The sequence below is a fragment of the Indicator indicator genome, chromosome 7 (genome assembly GCF_027791375.1).
Source record: "Indicator indicator isolate 239-I01 chromosome 7, UM_Iind_1.1, whole genome shotgun sequence".
Lineage (NCBI taxonomy): Eukaryota > Metazoa > Chordata > Aves > Piciformes > Indicatoridae > Indicator > Indicator indicator.
The window spans coordinates 23,762,292-23,786,524 of NC_072016.1; the positions used below are offsets into that span (position 1 = coordinate 23,762,292).

At 38.2% G+C, this 24,233-nt stretch overlaps 1 protein-coding gene across 1 annotated transcript; it reads right to left on the reverse strand.

Annotated features, from left to right (window-relative positions):
• Positions 1 to 1,893: 1,893 nt before the first annotated feature.
• Positions 1,894 to 23,387, reverse strand: RASGEF1A (RasGEF domain family member 1A). Its single transcript, XM_054382200.1, has 12 exons — positions 23,211 to 23,387; positions 16,664 to 16,792; positions 11,868 to 11,999; positions 8,284 to 8,505; positions 7,935 to 8,009; positions 7,604 to 7,696; positions 5,828 to 5,930; positions 5,461 to 5,540; positions 4,757 to 4,948; positions 3,456 to 3,579; positions 3,130 to 3,202; positions 1,894 to 2,135 (listed from the first exon to the last, which is right to left on the reverse strand). The coding sequence occupies exons 1-12, from the start codon at positions 23,382 to 23,384 to the stop codon at positions 2,111 to 2,113; spliced, it is 1,422 nt and encodes a 473-aa protein (XP_054238175.1). The 5' UTR covers positions 23,385 to 23,387; the 3' UTR covers positions 1,894 to 2,110.
• Between the last annotated feature and the right edge of the window lie 846 nt (positions 23,388 to 24,233).

The following is a 24,233-nucleotide window of genomic DNA, read 5'->3' on the forward strand; positions in this document are numbered from 1 at the left end:
ACAGGAAAAATAGCAGCAGATCATAAGAATTATCCCTTCCCTTTTTTCTGGGCTGTTCTTGTTAACAGTATTCTACTTCTTCCTTCTTCATGGCATAACTTGCTTTTATTTCGCTTTGTCAACGCTATGGGAATAGCAAAATGTTCATTTATCTCCATTCCATACCCCAACTTACTCTTCCAAGTATTTCTCAAAGGGGGACGTGGAACAGGGAAAGAGGGAAGGCTCTTTATTTTTTCACTGTACTGCAGGGCCAATACAGCAAATAATTTTTGACTACTGATTGCAGATGCTACATGAACAGTGGCACTGCTTTTGATTGTAGGCACTCAGCAAGGAGAGTCTACTGGGCTGGATTAAACCAGACCCTCAGTCAAGGACATCTTGCCCCTTCTTCAACAGAAGGCAGAATGTGATAAAAGATCATCTACTTAGAGTTGGTAATTTCGAAAGAAGCTTGTGCAGAGGTCCTCTGTGAGGCTCTATGATGAAGGCTGTAACCGCTGTAAGCACTAGACACCCTTTAACTATTTGGATCAGGTCATTATCTTCACAAATACTCAGGCTTTGAGACAGCAATTACTGGAAAGGACAGCAGATATTGATGGGTAATAATTTATTTGACAAAATAGTTTATAATCTGAGCCTATTCTTTCTCACCTGATCTCTGACTTAAGAATGAAGAAAAAAAAAATGCTGAACTACATATTTCTTCCTGAAACGAGTACCTTGAATCTTAACGTAAGTTCCTCAGATGCTCATTTGGGTAGCCAAATTAGGTGTCAACTCATGACTAAAAGGAGAAATTGGTAAGCATCACTGCATTTACAGATTACCTCTAATTTTGATAGAGACCTGAGTTCAAAGGTTTGACCAGTGTCTTATGATGTTTTCCCTTAGATTTCAATGGGTTCTGGTCCAGACAGTTAATCATGTCTTGCAAAATACTAGAAAAAACTTCTAAGTGGGTTTTTACTGTAATTTGTATTTAAGTGCATTTTCAAAGGAACTGTGAGGGGATTAAATGACCATTTCAGTAGTGATGAACTCATCTTAAGCTTCTTTTGAAATTTTAGCCTTAACTCCACATTCAGCTCGCTTCCCTCTCCCTAGCTCATGTATGATTTTTATTTTTCAAAACCTGTTTTGGAGAAAACATAGTGAGCCTGTTTTGCAGAGATAATCTAGGTTAGACATCCTTCTCTTAAGACAAAACAAAACAAAAAAATAAAATCCCTGATTTTTAACAAGGAAAACACAAACTATTCTGACAGCCAGAATTTAAAGGATAGTTTCTAGAAGTATTAACTTAGATGTGTGCATCTTCACACATGCACACACACATACTCACATACAAACGCACATACCCCAGCAGTTACCTCATCTTTTAAATCATCTAACAAAAATATGTTTGCTGCACCATCAATGTTACAGGCAGGTATACTCTACTTCATGTGCCATATTCTCCATTTTTTGTAAAAAGTACATTGTAGCTGGTTTCAAGACATCCATAATTTTATTTTCTTTACTTCCAGTCCAGCGTAATAAAAGGTACACTAAACAATATCAGTACCTTGTAAGGCACTATTTTCTGATGGAGGAGAGGAAAACATTCACTGCGGATGTCTAAGGCCTTGACTCTGCAAACGCTAACGCATGCGAACGGTGTCGCTGATTTGAAGGAGAACCTTTACTTCAAAGCTAGAGAGACAGGTTGAGTGTTCTGCAGGATACCAGTCCAATGGAGTATTTAACCTGAACACTGGCTTTAGTTGGGATATGTGTTTTAATTTTGGTGGAAGTAATAAAAAATAAAAATTTGGATGCTGATAGAATAAGATCTCCCCAGGGGTGCCATCTCCCACGATACATTTCATCTCTGAGAACAGGGCCCTGCCCTTGTATTTAAAATAAAACCCCAAAACCCTTCACTTAAGTGCCTTAAGGTTGACATGTGAAATATTTACCACGTTTTATTTCATAAAAGTTACCATATATACAAAACAGACCTCAGCCAGTGAGGTCTTTCTTAGCTCAGTCCAAGTCTTTCAGGTTGTAAAAACACGTTCATTCACTGTGCTTCAAAGTGTGCAGATAGGGTCCAAAAATCTCAGGCTCTATTAAGCAGAGTTGTCCTAGAAGAATAAAAAATAAAATTATCTTTTCTGTCATGACAGTTTTGGTAAAGGTTGGCAATAGACCTATCTTGTATTATTAGATGGAAGCCTTATTCAAGGGACAGCTTTTCAACTGCTATAAACTGGAATGCATCTACAAATTCCAGTAAGGATGTTAACTTTAAATGAAATGAAATTTAACCTTTGTAACACTACTTCAGGCTCTTATGACGTGGTCAGGCAAATAACATATGTTTCTCTGTCATCCTAAAACATCATTTGCTGAACAGCATTGGATTTAATACAATCATGTACACTGCAGGGATGTACTAAGTGAAAAGTTTACGTGGATTTCCTAAGGAACACTGGGATCACTCAAACAGTGTCATGTCTAGGACAATATGGTTGTAATGTAGCTCAACTGCAGCCCAGGTTGCATATAGATGTCTTCATTCTTTTAATGCTACAGACATGTCAAATATAAGTGTTTAACATGATTTACAAAGGTCTAAATCTCTTTCTGCCATGGCCTCGGTATTAGAAGTAATTGCATTTAAATTATCTCATCATTTATGTAAAAGAGGGTGGAGGAGTCACTGAGACTTTCTCCCTTAAGAGTAGGCTGAAAATTAGAATATTCATACAAAATTTCATCTTTTATATGATGTGTAGGGATGATAAAAGAGATCATCTTAGTATCTCTGTATGTTTGTTCCCCTGAGAAAAGCATGTCTGAAAACTTCTACAAACAGTAGATTCTTTCACTGCATTTGATAACCTAAACAAAGCATATTCTCTTTCATAGTGATCTTGCAGCCTGAACTAATCTGGCTGGAGGAGATGTGTCAAAATCCAAGCCCTGCTGATTTTTTTTTTTTTTTTAATGTGAATTTAGAAGAAAAATTATTTGGGCCAAAATGGATTTAAGCTGGGTATGCAAATAGAAGGGAGGAAGCTGATGATCATGTGCCTGTGTCTGCAAAAAGACTCATGTTCTGAGGAAGCTTCATACCTGAGTGTTTTCCAGCTGTCTTTTTCCATGTGGTTTTCTGGACCTTCACTTTCAAAGGATGCAATGAACAGAGCTAGTAAATAAAGTAAGAACAATCAGATATGTGGGTTCCATAACCCAAAGAACCCAACCCAAACATTACAACATAGTATGTGAGCCTTAATAGACTTCATAATCAAGTTTATTTTCATCAGAATCCAATATGGACATGATAATACATACTTAGCAGATTTTTTTTTTTATTGCATGTTTGTTTTTTTTAATATACATATTCTGCCTGTATTTCAACAAGTAGGAAGACTCACTATAATGTTAAGGATTTTTACCTTCTTCACTATAAATGGGTGCTGTGAGTAGATAGCTCTGGATCTTCTTGTCCTTTTCAAAAGGGCACTCAACCTGCTTCCATGTCAGGAAATCATGAATCTGTCTTGAAATTTCCCAGAATTTCTATATGAGGTAATTTAAAAGAATGTTATTAAAATAGTATTTGGGTTTTATTCAAATATTTCCTCTTTTGTTTCAATTCCAGAGCCTCTTATCCTTTATTCAGTCTGTTTCCTTGTTACTCCTTTTTCTTGCCACTTCTTTCATCTCCCCCTCTTGCTCCCAGTTCCTCACCTGTAGCTAACTTCTCAAGCTTACAACAGTGTATCCCTGTTAATTTAGGAAATTAAAAAACACTTAGGGTTTGTCTTGCATATTCTGCCTGCCTCCTTCCCCAGCCTTAACAATGGCAAAAAACTTAGAAAAGTACTTCTAACTGTTTGGATGTGGTCTTTTGGACTTGTATGTTTGCTAGTCTCAGAGAATCCAGAATCTTCAAAAGCTGCCTTGGAGACCTTCTACTTACCATTTGCTGATTGTATGTAGTGGTTACAGCTAACTAACCCAATAGCCTTAAATCAGGTAATGCTGATGATTGAGAGTGAAGTTATCCATTAAAACTCGATCTGATGTCTTGCTGCCACAAAAGCCTACTTTCCATTCTTGACTGCCTTCTGCTTCCCTTCTGAAATAAGGCAGGTTACATGGCTGAGGAATGGCAAAATTACATATGCCATCGTATGTGGGACTCTGAAATTTTTGTACCTTTTGATTTAAAGTTCTTTGTTTTAAATACATGAGTATAACATTCCTTGGAGAAATTTCCCTTTCTATTTCTGTACTGAGTAATTTTTAATGTTAGAGGTTTGACTTCTGAAATTCTTGTTTTCTTCTCAGTCTTTACAGGCAAATGAATGTAATTCCAATTAGTTCTGCTTATATGAATTTTATTTTTTGCAGTGCATCTGTCCTATTTCATGTAAAACTAACAAAACCCAGTCCCTTATTTCAGTGAATTTTAAAACCTTTTAACTGAAAGCGATAACATTCCATCAGTGTTAAGGATTCTCTTCTGTGTATGTAATTGTGGATCTGCTAGATATTTAAAATAAACATGGCAGCTGGAAGCACTTGCTTTCAGAGGTTTGGTGACAGCATTTCACCTAGGTAATGATATTGTTTTATGTCTAGATTGCAGCAGTGAAGGAATTGGTAACCTAATCAGCTAGAAGTTTGAAAGCAGCAAATGCTTATAATGTTCAGTGTTTTACTAGCATTACAGTTTGGGGTTTTTTCCTACCTTGAAGTTTATCTGCCCATTGGGCAAGCGGTTTGTGTGTATTTTGTGTAGGAAGTAGATATCCTTAATAAAGAGGTTGAAAACTGGGATGACAATTTTCTCTCGGTTGCTGTTGGCGGTTTGAGATCGCTGTGCTGCTCCTTGCAGGGCTGTACGGTAATTGCAGAAGTTGCTGGATGGGTCCATGTGGTGCTGGGGGGCAAAGAAAGGCAGTCAAGTAATCCATGTTTTCTTTGATCTAACCATCAGTTACGGATTCAGAGTTTATCAAGTTGTTGGGCCCCTTTTTAAACTTTCAAGGTAGAGCACCTTACACTGACCAGGTCTGGAATCAGGTTTTTATAGTTTGTCTCATTTGAAAGCAAGGTTCTGTACTGACATCTCTCCTTTGCTCCAGTGGCTAATTGAAGACTGAAAGAAAACGCTAAGTGACTATTGGAAGAAGTAGTTTTGTTTTCATTCCTATCTCCACTAGATGGAGTACTCTAGTTAGTTTTAAGGGTAGCAAAATGGTACTCACTTGAATGAAAAATATGTTGATCTTAAATTGGGAAAAATATGAGAAAGAAAGAAAACTTGCATCCATCTTTTTTTGCAGGCAAGTAGGGAGTCTGAAATTCAGAAATGCCCTCCCACAGATCCAGGAGACACTTGGTTCAAACTATTTGATGTATTTCTACATAAAATTTAGACGTTATACATACCTCTAAAACATCAAATTTGGCTGTTTTGACCTTGGACCAAGTTTTCTTTAGCCGTGCCACAGGACTCAAGTTCATGCCAGCTGAATGGAAGGAGAAGAGACAGAGAAACAACCGAGGTGAAAAAAAAATACAGGCCTAACACAACTCTGTCTTTATGTATCAGCACCACATGTTTTGGAAGGCAGTTCAGCTTGACAAACTAAAGTTGTAGCTGAAACTTACCCACCATAAACTGTCACTGGTACATACTGTCCCTGTAGAAATGTGCCTGCTAATGTGGTCAGACAATTTAGGGCAAGTATGAGCATAGTTTTGCCAGTCAGGTTATAAAATGGTTTGTTTTGTTGTCTGTGTTATGGATACTCACAAATAATAGCCATCATTGAGTTGAAGTTTCCAATATTGAAGCATTCTCTTGCCACATCAATGAAAAATTCCACCATTCTTGTGCGCTGCTTTTTCTTTACAACCTGAAAAAAAAAACCAACAGTATCTGTTGAGAGGGAAGGGATGGCCTGAATTTTGGATGGGATGTTCAGTTAAAAGCATGGTAACAAGTTAATTGAATTGATATTTCAAGACTTTATCCAGTTAAATCTTACCATATATGCCTAAAGGTATTTTGTTAAAAGTAATTTTTAATAAAATAGCAGAAGTATTTGGGGCTACTCTCAGTTATTTCTCTAGTTGTGGGGAGGTAGAGTTTTGTTTATATACAAAGTTCAATGTTTTGGAGAAGCATGTATAAACAAGCTGGACACTTTCAGCAATTTCCTGTTACTGGAAAAGAGAGATAATATGAAGATGATATCAGAATATATATACAAAAAAATTAAACCACTGAAATAGGGGAGAAAGCGGCAAACAGACTTAAGACTGGGGCATGTAACCTCAATGTAAAAGAGAACAATTGCAATGTTCTGATTTTCTCATTTCACTGTGTGTGCTTAAATGACCTCTTGAGAGCAGGTAGTCATGGTGATCAAATATGCAATTTCTCACTCGTGCAAATATGGAAAGTATCTAACAAGCAATGTTCAACATCTGCTTTACAGGTTCTTTTATAAATGGCAAAGGAAAATTAACACATAGCACTGTCTCAAAACGTTATTTCCAGAAGCCATCAATTTTTCTCTTTAAAAACAAACCAAAAAAGGAGAAAATCATAATTGCCTAGATGAGATTCATTCATCAAAATCTTTCTCATATTTAGACCTAGAAATTCAGTCTATTCCCTTCACCAGCAAATTCCTTTTTGAGATGGAAAAAATAAAAACCAAACCAAATGCAGCCTACAAACCAGAAAGGGAAAAAAACCCCAACCAAAACCAACTAACAATCTTCTTACCTAAATACTTGTTTGTGTTGTATCAAAAGAAAATGGTTCATTAGCCAATGGCTTCACTTAGCCCTTGGTATGCTAAAACATTTTGACTGTAGAAGACACACCAGCCAGATTTGGAAGATGCTTTCTTGTGTTTTTGTAGTAAGATTTTGTAAGAGCAGGAAATCTGAGGAGATTAGGATTGATATAACAGACTTGAAAAACTCAGCAGGCACCTGGACATCCACAAAAGGGCTACTGACCAAGCAGAAATAGAGAGAAAATTTCCCATTTGCTATAACTGGTGCATATTACTAGGAATCTAAAAAGACAAAGTGCAGATGGGGAGGAGAGATAAGGTGGGGCAGGTATTTCTGGACCAGTATACCTTTCATTTCTCTGCTTTTTACATGATAGAAATTATTTTAACCTCTAAAAAGGCTGTTGTCCCTTTAATTATGAAAAAAGTTTATTCCTGATTTCTCAGCAAAAAAACCCTGAATATATGACAGTGTAATGATACCTAAATGCAATGGAAGGACACCTGTTTAATTCTAAGTCTGTTGATCATCTAAAATAGTTCCAAACTCAAATTCCACAGAAATTCCATTTCACTGCATGATTAATGCTACTTGGAAGCTACACAAAACCAGAGAATATACACAAAGCCAAACATAGGGATGCAAATAATTTAATGCTTGAATAATGCCATTATCTTTAATTGCACTGCTAATGTTTAAATCTCTGCTAGACCACTGCCTGCCTTTTGTCATTAAAGCCAGGACCACTTTGCTATCTTGTGTTTTTACAAATACTCACCCGACAAATCTCTGTAGCCACCAGCATGCTGAGACAATTGAACCAATTGTCATAAGCTTCCAAATTATAGGTTTTGGTGACATCGCCTCGGCACTGGTAAGAGAACAGGACACATGTTAATTCTGATCTGTATCGCGATACAGCTAGCACGCCAAAGGATAAGCTTCCTTTGCATGTCTTAATAGAATCTTGTTAAACGTCTCTTGAAGGCATGATCTCAAAGAAGGTTAGAAAATGTCAGCCTTTCTTGCACAGGGTATATTCAAATGATGAGTTTCTTTATTCTGGTTATTTTTTTGTTTTTGTTTTCCCTCCATACCCGTTCCCGTACCTTGTGATTATCCAGTGAGTCCATGTGGCTGACAATCTGCATCAGGTCCTCTGGGTAAATGTTGCTGACCCTTTCCTGTGTTTGGAGAGATGAGAGACTGTCACCATACAGACAGAGTTCAGTGAAATGGGCATCAATGAAGCCAAAATTAGGAGAATATTTTGATAACTTTCCACTTCCTCCAGCACAGATGTGAGGTGTTTTTATCAGTGTTCCTAATTGTCTTGTTCATTACTTGGTATTTTCTGATTAAAATATTGGAAGCTTTTAGTGAAGTCATAGCAAAATTCACAACAATGAGTATAGTAATGTTTAGTAAATGGAAAATGAAATCGTCCACACATCTCACCAGTTCAATATAGGTCAGCTGCTGTGCCAAGATCAGAGGGTCACAGCACACACTCAGGATGTCCTTTTGAGTTGACTGTGGCTTGGTTTTGAGGATGGTGCCTTTGTCGGTGACAGGTTGTCGGAATTTCTCTCTGATTTCCTGATACTGGCTCCGTGCAGAGAGGGCCATCAGGAGATTCTGTGTCATCTGGCTAATGATCTTTTTCATGGTTCCATTTTCCTAAGCAAAAACCAGAAATAATGACTGCTAAACCCCTTTACTTCTTGCAGACACAGATCACCAAGGAGTTTCTATCTGGGAAAAATAAAATACCTATTATCCATTTTCTTTCATCATAGCCAAGATGATCATCCTGTGACAAATGAACTTGTCCTCACTGCCCACACAACTTCATAGTAAGGTTGTTATGCCTGCCTGCCTTCCCAACTCTGTTTCATTTGCTTGGCTGATTTGCTTCTTGCAGCAGTTTTTGATTAGTATCCCATTTCAGAGGTGCTTATGTGAACAGCTTAAAAATGGGTATAGTGAAAGGTGGTTGAATTGCTTGCATAAGGCTTCTTGGATCCTCTGTGTACCAAGTGTTGAAAAGCTCTTTTGCAGTCTGATCAGACCCACTGATCACCAAGTTTGTTTAGCAAAGGCAGAATCCAGTGGATTCTGTCCAGGAATCTCCTCTTAAAATACTCTGGCTTGGCTCTGAAAACTACCATCTGAAGATTTAGTTAAAAGCACAATATACATCATGTTCTTGGACAACTAAAATGCCTTTCTGTTCATCAAGTGCAGATTTTAAGCATAGGATTGATAATGATACATGCTAGTAGAGCCATAGAAATACAATCCATCCACTTTGTTTTACAGACAACTAAAGCAAGTGGAATTATTTCTGCCATTGACTGTTTGTCCTGTAGACATTTCTCTATGAGTTCTAACTTGATCTCATAGAGAAGAGCTAACCTTGATCACTTTACTACTCCTCATGTTAACGCTTTAAATGACCCAGGTTCTCTGACCCTGTTCTTTCTGCTGCTGGAAAAACACTAATTCTACCGCAGACAGCCAGTCTCCTCTTTCTTACACAATTATTCTCTTCCTTTTATGCAAATTGTTTCTTTTTAAGTCAGCCACAAAGTTAACTGTTAGATGACAACCTGCTGTGTTGGTTTCTGAGAGTAAACTGAATACACTGGAAAGAACTGCAACGAGTCTGTGATCACTCAAAGAAGCCACTAATGTGCAGTGATGACTGAAATTATGTAGCAGATGTGAGAGAGGATGACTACCAGATACTTGTATATTGCATGCTGTAATTAAGCAATAACAATGTCAGAATGTTGCTTTACAAGGCAATAATCTGACTCCCAAGCGAAATCAAATGAAAAGCTGAAGACAGCATAGCTCATCTTGAGGCAACTGGGTAACGGCTGAACAGCAGCTGGCTGAGGCCATTTCTGATATCATGCTACAAGTGTTCAGACATGCCAAGGGAGCGTGGTAGGGTAACTAAAAGAAAGCACTAATTCTTCTCTCTGGTATGCTGAGCTTTCTATTGCAAATCATTTGACTTTAGCTGCTACACCTGACCCATGCGTGTGTCTGAGAGGAGGATTTCTAGATATGTATCACAGAGAATCAAACTTGAAGGGAGGTGAAAGCATTGCACATATGATGTGAAAGTGGGAAAAAAACTGCAGTGACACGAAAAACAGTGGATTGCTTACACTATTGTGAATTTATTAGCATATTGCCCTTAGAGTTTTAAGGTTTTTTTCTCATTACTACATTTTCTTATAACTATGGATAATAAGTCAATGAGTGTACAATAATTTGTCCTTGTCTGAGTTCAAATAAGATTTGCGTTCCATTTGGTGTACAACCTTGGCTGCAGCTGCAGTTATTTGGCATGGTGTCTGACATCGCTAGAACAAGCACCTGACCGATTTGTCTGAGTTCTCAGTTGATTTTCTACCTTACGTATGGAGAATGGTAACCTAAGGAGATGTGGAAAACCTTCTAAAATACAGAATAACCCCCCAAACCATTACCTTGCCAAAGCACAGGATGGGAAATTTCTTGTGGTAACAAATACTGAGAGCAAGAACTGCTTTTCATCAGTGCCAAATTATGTCTCCTAGGGGTCAGATGTGGCAGAGTTCTTCAGCAATCAAACCTGCCTTACAGCCTTATTAAGGGGATAAATATGGTGATGGTGTAACCAATAGATGTCATCAGATGCCTCAGACACCAGAGCAGTGAGCCACTCCATGAAGATGTGTTTTTCTCAAATGACAATTTATTCTTATATAACAGAGTGGGAGGGAAGAGGAAGAGAAAAAAAGGCCACAACGTCTTTCTAGTTCAAAGTAACAGACAAATTGAATATGAAGATACAGACACTAAGTAAAACCTCTGTCAATCCCCCTTTCACAGTAGTATCTCTGCCAGCATACACCTCTTTGCCCTGGTCTACAAAGGGAATAGAAGGGATGTTATAATCCCATTTCCTTTTCCCCTCCTACTAAGGCACTGACACTTTCATTGTCCAGGTAAACACCTTTACTGATGCAACAAAAGTATCATGCTTCCTTTTGACAACTTGGTAACACCTAATTGTATTGTGTCCTATCACATATAATGCCGTCAAACCTGTTCTTCATTATCTCTGTACTTGAATCAACAAAAACATGTAATTGTCCTCCCATTTCCTGCTAAAAGTTCTCAAAAACGTCTTGAAGTTAGGGTTTAAAAACAAGGAGAAGCTTCTACTTCTGTATAAGTAAGCCTTCATGTTCATACAAACACTCCACAAGCAATTCCCTTGTAGTTCTTGATTAGAGCCTTCCATTTGTCTACTGGTACTTACAGCGACTTTCTCAATGAGAAAAAAAATGTAGTTTGAGTGTTGGGGGTGTGGGGGGGGGGAAAGATCCTCCCTTCCTCTCTGCAAAAAGAATAAGCAACCAAGCTCCCCCCCATGCCTCGAACTCCCAAAAAACTACAAGCCCTTGTTTTCTTTGAGTTTGCTTTATGTGCTTGCTTTAGAAAGTCTTTTGTGAGGTGTAGTTTTCTTCACAGGCTAGAAACTCAAGAGTTGTAAGGACTGATGCTTGCCTAGCTATCAGAGTTCAAATATACTTCTCTTGTAGAAATGCTGTGTGTTAACCTGAAACATAGCAATAAAATAGTTGCTGATTATTGCTAGGAGATAGGAATGAACTATTAAATAATAAGCATCTTCACCTTGAGTGGAAGTACACTGGATACAACTAGTTGGTATGTCTTGTGGGTCTTAGATGTATAGACTAGTAATGAAGTACTCTCTGCACCACATACATTTTTCATATTGTCATAACCATTTTGCCTCTTCCTCTTATACTCAGTGATTATATGCAGACAGTTTCTGCTAATGGACCATTAAGCTCATCACTCAGCTCATGCCCTGCAGTTACGCTGACAGCTTAGCAACTGTTGCTGCAGTCCACTTAGCAAATACTGCAAGGAGAAGCAAAAGTTTGTATATAATATAATTAATTATATATCTAAAGGTTGACAAGTATTTTTCTCCCCTGCCCAACTCCTACCTCATCGCATTGCGTGATCCTGTGAGCAATCTCCTTCAACTCCTTCATGGATTTTTCATCTTGGAAATCATAGGGAAAAGTTTCAGTCCATTCCTTGAGGAGCTGAATGATTTTGGCAGCAAAGGATTTCAGCTTTGCCTAGGAAAAAAAAAAGCTGATTACTGACCACAGGCCTTTCTGACTGCAGAATAAATTAGTTGATGGAGGTTCACAGAAAAGTACAGACACCCTTGAAAATACTTAGCATTAGTAGTAGGTGCAGGGCATAAAAATACCCCATATTTAACTGTGAGCCAGAGCCCTAAATAATATTATTTATCTTCCTTTCATGATATCTTGGTAATGTCTTTTCACAAACTCTTTGAAGATATTTCCCAGGTTAGTTGTTTAAAGCCAGTAAGATGACAGAATAGTTTAAGTGACTTATTTGACTGAAGTCATTGAGACTTAAGCTGATTTATGCTGAGGCAGCAGTACCTTAGTATTTGAATTCAAATGCATACAAACTGCAGCACTCTGTCAAGCATCTCCCATGAGAAATGTTCACAAAGACATTTTTGTTCTACAGAATTTATCAGACCCTCCAGACTGAGCTATATATTAGAATAAGTGAATGACAGGAAAGATGTGTGTGTTCTCTCCATGACATCTAAATCAAAATGGACTTTGAAAATAAAAAGTATTGGCTCTTACTCAAAAAGCTGTCAACAACAGAAAGGGGAAAAAAATTGTTCTGGTACTCATGAATCTTCTAAGGCTTTTCACCAGTTGGATCTGAAGTAGATGCCAGTTTTTCCACTATCATAGCAGTTGAGCCCAACATCAGTAAATCCAAGGGAGCACTCAGGGAGTGTAAGTGCTAAGAACCCTTAACAAACAAGAATCAAAACTTAATTCAAGCTATACTTATCCGCCCACTCTACTTGTGATGCACTGAGGAAAAAGGAAGTTTACCTCCCCACTTGTGTAAGCTACAGAAGTCTCACTACATAGCACTTCCTTCTCCCCACACACAGCATGCTTTCCTCATTGCATTCTCCATCAGCCTTTTAGGGGTTACAGAAAGCAGCTTAGCATGTGGGTGTCACTACAGGAAATCGGTGTGCTTTAAGAAAAATGGAGAATGTTTTCCAAAAGTTTGCAGGAACTCTTGCCAAAACATCATCTGATCATAGTATGTCTCAGATAAAACCAAAAGTCAACGAAGCTAAGCTTCAGGTTATTTCTAAACTGTAGGATAGAGTTCCACATTAGAGTTGTCTGTTTTCCACACTCCCATTGTTATCTGCCTTGGGGAAAAGATAATTTATACTTCTTTGCTAAGAAATGCACCGGAGCTTGACATTACAAAATCATCAGTAAGTAATGATAGATAACTAATTAGTCAGCCAGTGTGCTTCCATTCAATTAATGTTAACAGATATGTGTCTGGTTCACTTTTGTTTACCAAAAGCTGCTACAGAACTGGGTTTTGGTACTGATTATCCTGCCTGTCCCTTATTTTTAATTTTAGAAGCGGAAAAAAAAGGGAGGGATAGAGGCAGGAAAGTTCCAAAATCCTTCCTTAGGTTATGGCAGGCACATCCACATGAACACTGACGTCTCATAATACCTGCTGATGAGTTGCTAGGATTGCTTGCTTCATGGTGAAAAGCTAGGCATCTGGTGCAAGACAAACTGCAATCCACATTACTTTTCATGTAATTGTTCTTCAGGTGCAAAAAAGCTTAATGTTTTAGCAGGTGCTTTTAATATTCATGAAAGTAAGGTATGCTTTCTGAGAGCAACACTAAAAACATCAATACAGCAGAATATTAGATTCCCATTTCATGTGCACTCGGATGAAACAAAGCAGCGTGGCTGTCTTGAGACACATAATTTGTGATAATGCAAACAGAAATCAGTTATGTGGGTAGTAGCACACATTTTCCTTTTAGTCATGGCTGGAATAAAGCTACCAAACTCCTTTTCCTGTAGCCATATTCCTGTGGATAAGCCCTGTTGTGCATGAGACAAGACAGACAGAACTGAAAACCAGCCACCAATTAGAAAGGGAGGCAGCAGCATTACTGTGCTTGTAGGAAAGGGAGGTTTAATGCCAATGACCTAGTTATAATTTGTTGTTGTTGTTGTTTTAAAAAGAACTTACTGATGACAAAAACTGAGGGAAATCGTAATTCCTGGAGAGACTTCTGCATTCCAACCCAGGCAAGACAAGCTTCATAGAAATTAATTTCTGCTTTCTTTTTTTAGTTCCTACTTCTTTACTTTTTTAAAAAATACTCCCAAGCTGCAGAGACCATGCACCACAGTTTTGGCAGGCTTTTCCACTGAATAATACATATAAGAACCTTTTTTCTGTGACAATCTTGTTTGGGTCTTTCCAATCTCTAATGCGCTTATGGAGAATTAAATTTTATCCTTTATGGTTAACTACTGGCTTCTATATTATAACTGTTATCTTAATATCTGAAACCCTTCCATTCTATGAGTGGCCAAAAGGACTCCAGTAGAACCCAGAATGTTTTTCTTTTAAATCCACTTTTCTCTAGATTGTTTTCTATAGGACTCTTTGGCTAGTCAGTTATGGCAAAAACAAAGGAATGATAAGTACTGTGGTGTATAACCTCAAAACCTGGCCCCTTGCCACTTGTTTAACTCACATGCTATCCAGACAAGTCATCCAGCTCCTCTGCATGAGTAAACTGTCAGAAATTATCAGAGCTGCTTTAACTACTTCTGCCAGCTATTTCCTGCTACAGACCACCTAATAAGAAGGTTCTGGTGGCTGATGATACCACATTAAGTTATGACTGCAAATACATAGTGTCTGGAGTTGAGAATTTCTATGCTGCATGTGCAATGAGCATTTACTTGTTGCTAGATAGAAAAACAAATGTTTGCAAATGCTAATGGACAGACTATTCCATAAGACAATACAGACACACTACTGTAAAGGACAGTAGTCATTTGAGAGGGATGTCAGAAGTATGTATAGTGTTTCCCAAAAATTCTGTTAAGTGGGCTGGAATAAATAACAGTTTATATTAAGAGGGTAGGAAGGGATCAAGGGCATAGTAGGAAAAGCAACCAGCAAAGCATGTAAATTAAAGCAGCTCCCCCAAAACATTCATGTTTTATTGCCACCCTCCTGTTTGCTGGTTTTCTTGTAGGTTCATTTCCAAACCATGAGCAGAAGGTATAAGAGTGTGAGTGTCTGGAATATGAGCTATTCTGTTTTATATACTGTTGCCAGGATGTAATGCTATTTTATTTCAGTGTGGAAGTCCTGATTTTTTTTTTTTTAACACATCTGCTGAAAACGGACTACTACTACTTTACAATATCTTATCTTTAAGCAGCCCAGTGATTTAGTCCACAGATGTTTCATTTTAGTATCTCCCATATGTATTCATTCCCAAAAGTTTCATCTTATATCCCATTATTTTTAAAGCCAAGTATTTCATATATGTATTTGGACACGATCTATTGAAAAGTTGTCTTCATTTGTCTACAGATGAGCTTTCCTCAATTTAATGTTTCAGACAGTTCCAGCATCTCTTACAAGTTCCTACCTCTGTTGCCAGTTGCATGTTGCTGAGGAACCACAACAACTTGCATAGAATCAGTTTGCGGTTGCTCAGTCATGAATTAGTTTGGCAGTGGTGATGAGAACTGTTACCACCTCTGAATGCAAAGATTCTTGTACTTTCCTTCTCTGATCATCTTCAATTTTCCAGCATCTACAAGTCACATAGCTATTTGGCAAGCAGATTAGGGGACTAACCTAGATGAAAGTGTATTGGGGTTTTTTTGGGATTTTTTTTTGTTTTTTTTTTTTTTTTTCACCAAGTGGTTAGTTCTTCCTGTGGAGTGATTTTGTGACATGGTATGAAACTGCACCCCAGGAACTTAAGAGAGAAAGAAGCCCTTAGGTCAGTGTTGCTGTCAAGAACTCTGTATTGCCAAACCACAGGGTTACCTTGCGTACTCCCTACCCAGAGTCATGAGACACCAAGGAGAAAACAAAAGGGGACTATCTATCTATATGCTGAAGATTAGGAATGTAAACTTCTCACTGTAGAAGAATGTATCCAAAACACGCCCAGAATTTGAACAATTAAGATCTTCAAATACTTGCTGATTTCATCCTTGTTTCTGTCACTGCATATCAGCTTGGACTGTTCTGGTACTTCAGTTTTAGTCAACAACCCTTCAATACAAGCTTTCCATAACAGTGAGATTTAGATGGATTTAAGTGCATGTCATAAAATGACTCAAGTTTGGTTTAATTTGTTGCAATAAAACTGCAAAGTCACATGTTAGACTACAATTAGCATATGTCTTGCTTTCCATGGGAGGTAACTTTGTGATTTATTGTCACACCAATAACCTCCAGTAAAGCACTAATAGGACGGTGAGGGTGGCACGAGAAAGGGGAATTGGATTCAAGACTTAACTTGATGAAATCCCAAAAGTGCAGCGACTTGCTGAGCAGGTTTCATGGCAGGTACACACTGCCCCAATGCATAGTACTGACCTGTAATTTATGAGCAAAGTTATATTTCCAGCCACTGTATCCCACTGCTAATGCAGCATGCAACCTATGTTTGTGGCTAGCAAAGAAGCAACAGCACCCCAAGGAAGAAGACCCATATAAAAGAGCTTCCAGTAGCACATGCCAGCTACAATTTCAATTTATTCTTTATCAATCTATTCAGCTTTACAAGAAGAAGGAGTGTGGGAAATACAATGACAGTAACACAGCTAACTGCAGGACATGATGGTTCGTTTACCTTTTCTGCCTCAGACCCGGTTTCTAGCTGCTGCTTCTGTTTAATGCAGATATGCCCTACTTTAGCCAGGAGCTCGTGTGGGTGAATGAAGACTCGTGAGCTCAGCAGGAAAGTGAAGATGTAAGTCCTCTGTGGAAGTAGAGAGAAAAAAAGAAAACAAACCCAAACTAGTAAGTTCAGTAAATTCAGTAAAAACAAGCTGTCTTTCCGGGAAAACCTATTACATAAACCACAAATGTAACTCTCCTTCATTTAAATTTTTTATAATTTTTCCTGTCTCCAGAGACATGGTGGTCTTTCCTAGAGCTTTTACAAGGAAATGCTGTATGCTTCAAGGCTGTTAAGTGTGGTGTTTTCAGATTCCCAATTTATTCCCCTTTAAAATGCCAAACATAATATGCCCAACTGGTCATGGCTCACCAAAAAGACAAGTGAAATATGTCCAATGTAGGGTGCTGTTTCTCTTTAACAATACTACTTCTGCTGCTTTGTTTCTTTAAGAGTGACTGGTTTTTATTGAGCTCCAGAAAACTGCTTCATGTGTATTCTAAACTACAGCTGTAATTTCTTCATGTATGAAGTTTTTTGGTTCCTTTTCCCCACAATCACTTACACAAGCTTTAGGTTTGATTGTGGCCATGTGACAATAATTTATTTTTAAGCTTGACTATTTATTTGGGGCCTGTTTCAGAGTCTTTTGAATGTAAACACTGCTAATAAATGCCAACAGGTTTTTTTTCAGCAGAAATAGGCTCTACATTTGTGTTTTAAAAGCTGTAATGTACTGTGCTGGTTTAGTTGAAGTGAGAATGCCTTCATGCCCTAGTCTTGCTTCAATGTTTGAAACTTGACTTCTTTATTTGAATGTAATTGCCTGAGTAATGAACAGCAGCAGCTCATAAGCACCCCTGTTGTTCCTTTAGGCTTCTAGACAAAATTTGGAGTTAAGAAATTGTAGGGCATCTCCTTAACAATGGATTCCAATTAACTGTTAGACTTGCAGCATTACTTTGAACTAGTTTTAGCAATGTCATTTGGCAGGCCACAGCCAAGTGTGTGAGTAAATAGTATGTGTGTATACCATCTTGGACTGGGCAAATGAATTGAGCCATCTAAAATCTTAAGACCAGTTGTCTAAAATGTGGCATCTCTACTATTAGCTACTAAATCCTGCTGCTTGCAGTCTCTAAAATACACTTGTAGTTAAGCGCTGATGGTGTCTTTAGAACTCCAAAAAGGTTATGGTGTTTATCTCTCTAATCACAATAAAAATGTGCTGTTAATGGAAAAGTTTCTACCTCTTCAATAATCAGTGTGCCCTATAATATTAATTTAGCACTAAAACCCCCCAAATATCAGAAGCAGGGGGGAAGCAATGTGTGTTTGTGGGTTTTTTTTCCACTGGTTTGTATTTTTTAAACAAAATAATTACCTAGAAATCAGTGTTCTGGGAGGACATAAACAGCATTAACAGATTAAGCATATATCTATAAAACATTTAACTCTGTCCTGAGCTTGTGGAAGAAACTAATGATACAACAGAGGGGTTTAAAAATGCTCACTCTCATTTGGATATCTTATTAGCACTGGGATTCATGTATTAAATTATGAATAGCATTAATTCTCTACAGATTAACTCCAGCATCAGTTGTAGTCTTTGCCTTTCCTATTGTTCATGAATAGAGGAACAGAGGGGAAGGGTTAACTGGATGGACAGTTTGGGTCGGGTTCTGGAGAAGTGCTTCCACGGATGCCTACAGAAGACGGACAGTTGAGGCTACCTAACAGTTGGGCTCTTGGTGACTTCTGAGCAGATGGCCAGGGCAGTGACAGGATACTGACAGCATGGTCTCCCTTCTTGATAGCATGATTGCAAATATGCCACGTAGGCACAAATTGTGTGTCTCTCCAGACTTTCAGAGTTTTTTTTTTTAACATTTACAATGACAAAAAAATTGAAGTTCGTTAATTTAAAAGAAGAAAAAAAAAAGGAATTCAATGTTGTTCTTGTGTCTGCATCTGGGAACTGCTAATTATGTGTCGTCTTTGGAGAAACTTTGTAAAAATCTATAGTAGTGTACGTGGTGTATATTGGGCACTAAAATTAGGCTGAAGAGCTAACCTGATTCACAAAAGGTAACCTGGTTGTATTATAGGAAAATGCACTAGATGTTTTATTCTTATGTATGTGATCTTAAAACTGGTATGCTCCTTATTCAGAATGAAAGCAAGAGAAAGAGTTGGGTTGTGAGATTTTTGCAGAGGGGTTGAGGGCTTTTGCTTGTGTGGTGGTGGTGTTGTGTTTTAAGTTACACCTGGTTATCCTCTGTTATGTTTTGCACCTAACTTTTGTGCTCGCTTGTATCAGTACTGTCCCTTAACTTAAATTCCTTTTCTATATAGTTTTATCTGTTGAGTATGTCAGCTGTCACTGGATCATATGAAAATTTTTGTTCTGGGAACAAAAAGCAGCCCTCGCTTTGACTGTATTTTACATTTGAGAGAGATGGAGAATGAAAAGAAAAAAAAAAGAAAAAGACTTGAACGCCTTCAGAAATTTCTTACTTACATTCCTCTTTGGGAGTTCAGAAGCCCATCTGAAAGATAAGTCTGTGTGTTAAGTAGCAGGGAACCACAACTTAAGTCATGATGCCCTGCCAATGACCGTTGCTCTGATAAGCTGGAATGCATTATTTAAGGAAAGGATATAATTTTGCTTCTCATACTAATTCTAGTGTTGGTCTCCTTGTGGAAGGTTGTGTGATGTGGGACAGCATTTATCCAAAGTGACTCTGAACAAGGTCTTGCCAGACTATCATTTCCCTTGTGTTATACTGCAAGAAAACTGTGACTTAGATGACTTGTGATTTTTATTTGGTTCTTTCCTAATGTTTTATATGATATTCGAAAAAGTGCCAGACTGGCAAGATGCAGGAAGGTGCATGGCCATACAAGTGAGTACTTGTCTCTGATGTCTCTCAGTAACCAGAAATATCTGTACTGGACCTATGTAATGCTTTTCCAGACAACACAGGACTACCACCTTTTAAAAACAATTATTACTTCTGAAACCCATCTGCTGTATTCTTGTTCCATTTTTAAAGTCATTTAACTGGAACTAGTTTCTGTACTTTGGAAAAGAAAATTGTTCCATTATGGTCAGTCAAGATATGCTGCTTTACAATATATTGGTTGCTAATTGTGGCATTTTTTTAATATATTTTTATTGCTTATGCTGGCATAGACAAGAAGTAACTGCAATTAGGAAACAAATTAAAAATTATAGGTCTGACAGCAGTATTGACCCCCATCTCCCTGCCTCTCTGCTAATAGCCACTCTATCCAATAAAGAAAATTCAGGCTGAACTAAGCAATACATTTCAGCCTAGCAGTAGGTCTCTGGGGTTAGGAACGGTTTTTTTTTAGATAGTAAATATTTCATAATGATGTCACATGCATTATCTAGATTGAGGATTTCTGTGATTTGTTGCACCTGTGCTACTATACACATAGGATAAATGCTGTAACATTGTAAAAACCTACACTCATAGCTGGTCTCCCAATCATGAAGATAACGGTTTAAAGAAGGTAAATTTAGCTAGGAAGCTAAGCAGTTTGGAGTAAAAAATGCTTCCACAAACTATGTGATTGAAAGTTAAGCTCCATTTATCCCACAAAAGTGATAGGTACTGGGAAGGAGAGGCAAAAAAAAAAAAATCCTTTCTGTACTTGGAACAACATAAGCTGACACAAAAAGGGCTTGCGCTTTGCAACAGAATAAGAAGTCAGATTCCTTTAGTGCCTAAAGTTGTTGCTAAGAGATGAGTTGAATTATATTAAAAAAAAAAAAAAAGAGACAGCATGCAGGAGCACAAGACTAAGAAGGAATTGTTGCTCTCTAACCCAAGAATGCACTGATGACTTCTTGAAGAGGGGAAAAAAACACCAACTTTTGTTTGTGCACTCACTGCTCATCCTGGAAGTTCTTGTTTGTGAAATATTTTCTTGAAACCTTGTCTTGGTCGGGCACAAGGGTTGCAGACTGGTACATTCCATTCTTAACCTCCCGAACTCCTCCATCTCATGAGCATATGTTTTTCTATGTGCTGAAAAAGTCCCTGTACACAAACAAGCCCCAAAGAGCAGCACACAAACGCATGCCCTTATCTTTCCCTTCCTCCCTTGCCTGACTCGTGCTCTGCCAACACTGCAAATACATTTTTGTTTTGCTTCTGTAGCCAGTGCAGAAAGATATTCTGTGTTAGCTTTCTCCCTCACCTCTTTTTTTATTTTCTGTCTAGGTTACTGTGATCTTTAGCTACATTTCCATGCAGGTGGGAATGCCTTCTAAGCATTGTGTTCAGATAGATTAATCCAAAAATTTGCATGAATACCGTCATTTATAGATATGTCACTCTAAGGTTATCTCTACTACCATTACCAGTAACTTCTCTTTCTGCAAATTATTTGGTGATACCTCGCTGCTTTTATTTGTATGTGTAGCCAGAGACAGGAGACTGAGAGGTGTTTATACCTTTCTCTTGAACATACAGTACTGGCTACTCTTCTGACAGGATATCAGCATAAATGGCTATCACTCACCCTCTGTAGTAACTTGCCTCAAAATAGAAATGAGCATGAAATTCAGTATAAACATGCAACTGAACAGAAATAGAAAAGTTGGATTTGAAGATGACTCAAATACAGCTCCTTCTTTATGGTCTTCAAAGCCTATTTGTATACTCTTTTTATAATTAATTCAGCTAAATTGAGTGGTCTGATTTAACTAAAAGAATGTGTCCTGCTGTTGTAAAGGATATGAATTTGGTTTAATGCTGTTTTCCATTTCTCTTTCCCTGGAGCTCCATGATTGCTTCTGTTGTCTCTCAGCTGTCGGCTTGCTGTCTATTTAAACTGCAGCCTCCCAGGGTGGGGTCTATGACTGCTTGGTTTGCAATGCCTCCCTTGCACCAGTGGGTATGGGATGATAGCACCATGGACACTAGCAGCATTCTACAATAAGTCATAGACCCCTTAAGTAATGCTCACTTGATGGAACCATTTTCAGAGTAGCTGTGTTACAAGGGAGTGCATTACAGTAAGGGAGTGCATTAGCAGCTACTTAAAAAACTTACCTATAGTCCAGAAATTCAAGCAGCAAGTAAATATATTTTAGTATCACACAAAACAAGGTGACTCCTGGGAAGGCTTAATTACAACAGCCTAAAGCTATTCCACTGGTAAACCGTATCAGCCCTCTCTGCTACTTTCTTCTGCACATCTGTTCTGCACTGCGCATTTGGAGCCAGGGAGCACAGATTTTACATCTAACAATGGTTATTCCTCTGTGTCTCATAAAGGACTTGATACTATGAGTCTGTCAAAGGTAGTACAATTTTATACTAGCCATATTTAAACACAAGGTTTAAGATTACTTCTGAACTGCAATATTAAACCATCCTGGTTCTGCTTTTAATAGTCTACTGATATGATTGCTGGCAATTCTGCTGCTTTTACTCAGTGAGCTCTCATATAGGGAGTCCTCTTTTTGTGCACACTGATTGTAAAGATGGGTGGGGTGTACACGGGAGCTTGGGGGGACGTTATCACGACTGATGGGAAACCACAATAAAAAGTTCTACGGAAATTAGACTGACAAACATAATGCATGACAGAGCATAGCTCACTACTGCAAGTGTTGAATTCAACATGCAACTTACTAGTGATTCCAATTTCTCCCCACTCCTTGTTACTCTTTAGCAAGAGCTGGGATGCTTCTGCTGTAGCTGCTGCTTTCTTTCAGAGTTCAATGGAATATACACCACAGAGCCTCTCTGATCTTCGGCAAATTATGTAAATAACATCTTTCGGTAAGGGTACAAGGGGTAATTTTAAGTGATAAAGTGATCTCTTGATAATGTCCTGGGTTAACAATCTTATTGCATGCCCTGGAGTTATAAGTACTATTTACTGCATAGAGTATGCTTAATCAGTTGCAAAGTCATTTTCAAGTTCAAGAACATACATTATTACAGTGCTGACCCTCTAAAATGTCATGAGAAAGAGAGCATTTTAATTAAAATCTATTTTGGGTTGTGAGGTTTTTTCTTTGGGTTTGTTTGTTTGTTTTGTTTTTCCCAATGGTCTAAGTAGGAGATACATAGAAAACTATTGAAAAATAGTAGAGCTGATTTCAGGTCTGCTTCCCTAGGTAGGAGCTGGTTAGTAGTTAATTCTTGGCTGCATTAGAGCTAAAGCAGCTTAGAAGGATTGAAAACTCTGTGGCTAATGCTACTTTTAATTGGTTCTTAAAGCACCCATTTGGGTTCAACATGGCTTTATCTAATGAGTGTTCCCATTTAAAAACTGAGAGTATCCCCATTCAGCAACATCTTCAGTGAATGAGTATTTCAAGTAAAATAAATGCATCTTTTAGCCTGTATATTAACCTTGAATGAGTAAGGTAGAAATTCTTGAGGAAGCAGCAATCCAGATACTAACACAGGAAAACCATGGGAAGAAAAAAAGCCCTTCAATGGCTACTTACATCTGGATAATAGTCCATAGTGGGCACCAGGTGCTCTATCAAGGCCTCCAATGATCCAGAAACAAGGTTGCCATCCTGATAAACAGGGTCCACACACCTTTCTCCCATATCTGGCTGCACTTGTCCACTACAACTGGAACCAAGCATGCTGGAAAATATTGGTGTCTGGGGCATAGTTTCCTGTAGAAGTGGGGAAAAAGAGAGGGTTAAGCTTTTTTTACAGAACGTCTTATGTGGGGGGGGTTTCAGAGGCAGAGAGTATGTGGCTGAACACAGCCTAGACATCCAAGCTGACATCTGAATCAAAGCAGTGGTGCATGTGTAAGCTGGCTTTTGGGTTTGAAATGCACTTTAAAACTGTGTCACTGGGGCTGTAGATGCAGAAGCTGTAAGAACTGTCTTCACTGTACTTGATTTCTTCTTTCTCCCCAGTTTTCCTCTGGCTGTTTATGCATAGAACTATACACAGATGAAAATGCAAAATGCTTCCTGAATTCCAAAGATACTGAAACAGAGCCCTACCAAACATACTGTGCCTTCATGTCCCTCTTCTTATTCTTTCTGAAGTCAGATCTTTGGCCAAAATACTTGACATGATGATAAATCCTTCACCACTTCTGTAGCTAGATGTAATCCAGGTCCCAACATAAGTGAGTATTTGCCTATGCATAGACACCATTGGAAAGAGCAGGGGACATGCTGTCTGAATAAAATTGCCTTTTTTGGTACATGAAACCATGAACTGGGTGGAAATAAATGCTCTGACATGGACAACTGTCTCTTTGGAGACACTTGCTTAGGAAACAAACCTGCTGTCACAACACAGAAACCACATAAAGATTTTTGGGTTTCCACCTCCCTCCTCCTTGGCCACAAGCTGTATCAGTACACCACAGTTCCCAACTGTTAGTAAATGTGGAGTTTGTTTTAAACTGGCTGAAGCTTAAATATATGCAAAGGCTAAACATCCAGCTACTGTATGCAAAGATCCAAAACACTATTCAGCATGAAAACAGTTCCCCC

Coding starts and splice junctions, on each gene's coding strand:
- RASGEF1A (XM_054382200.1), bottom strand. CDS start 23,384: ATGCCCCAGACACCAATATTTTCCAGCATGCTTGGTTCCAGTTGTAGT. Junction 5,931..7,603: donor TGGCTACAGAGATTTGTCGG/GTGAGTATTTGT, acceptor TTTTTTTTTCAG/GTTGTAAAGAAAAAGCAGCG. Junction 2,136..3,129: donor GACAGCTGGAAAACACTCAG/GTATGAAGCTTC, acceptor TTATTCTTCTAG/GACAACTCTGCTTAATAGAG.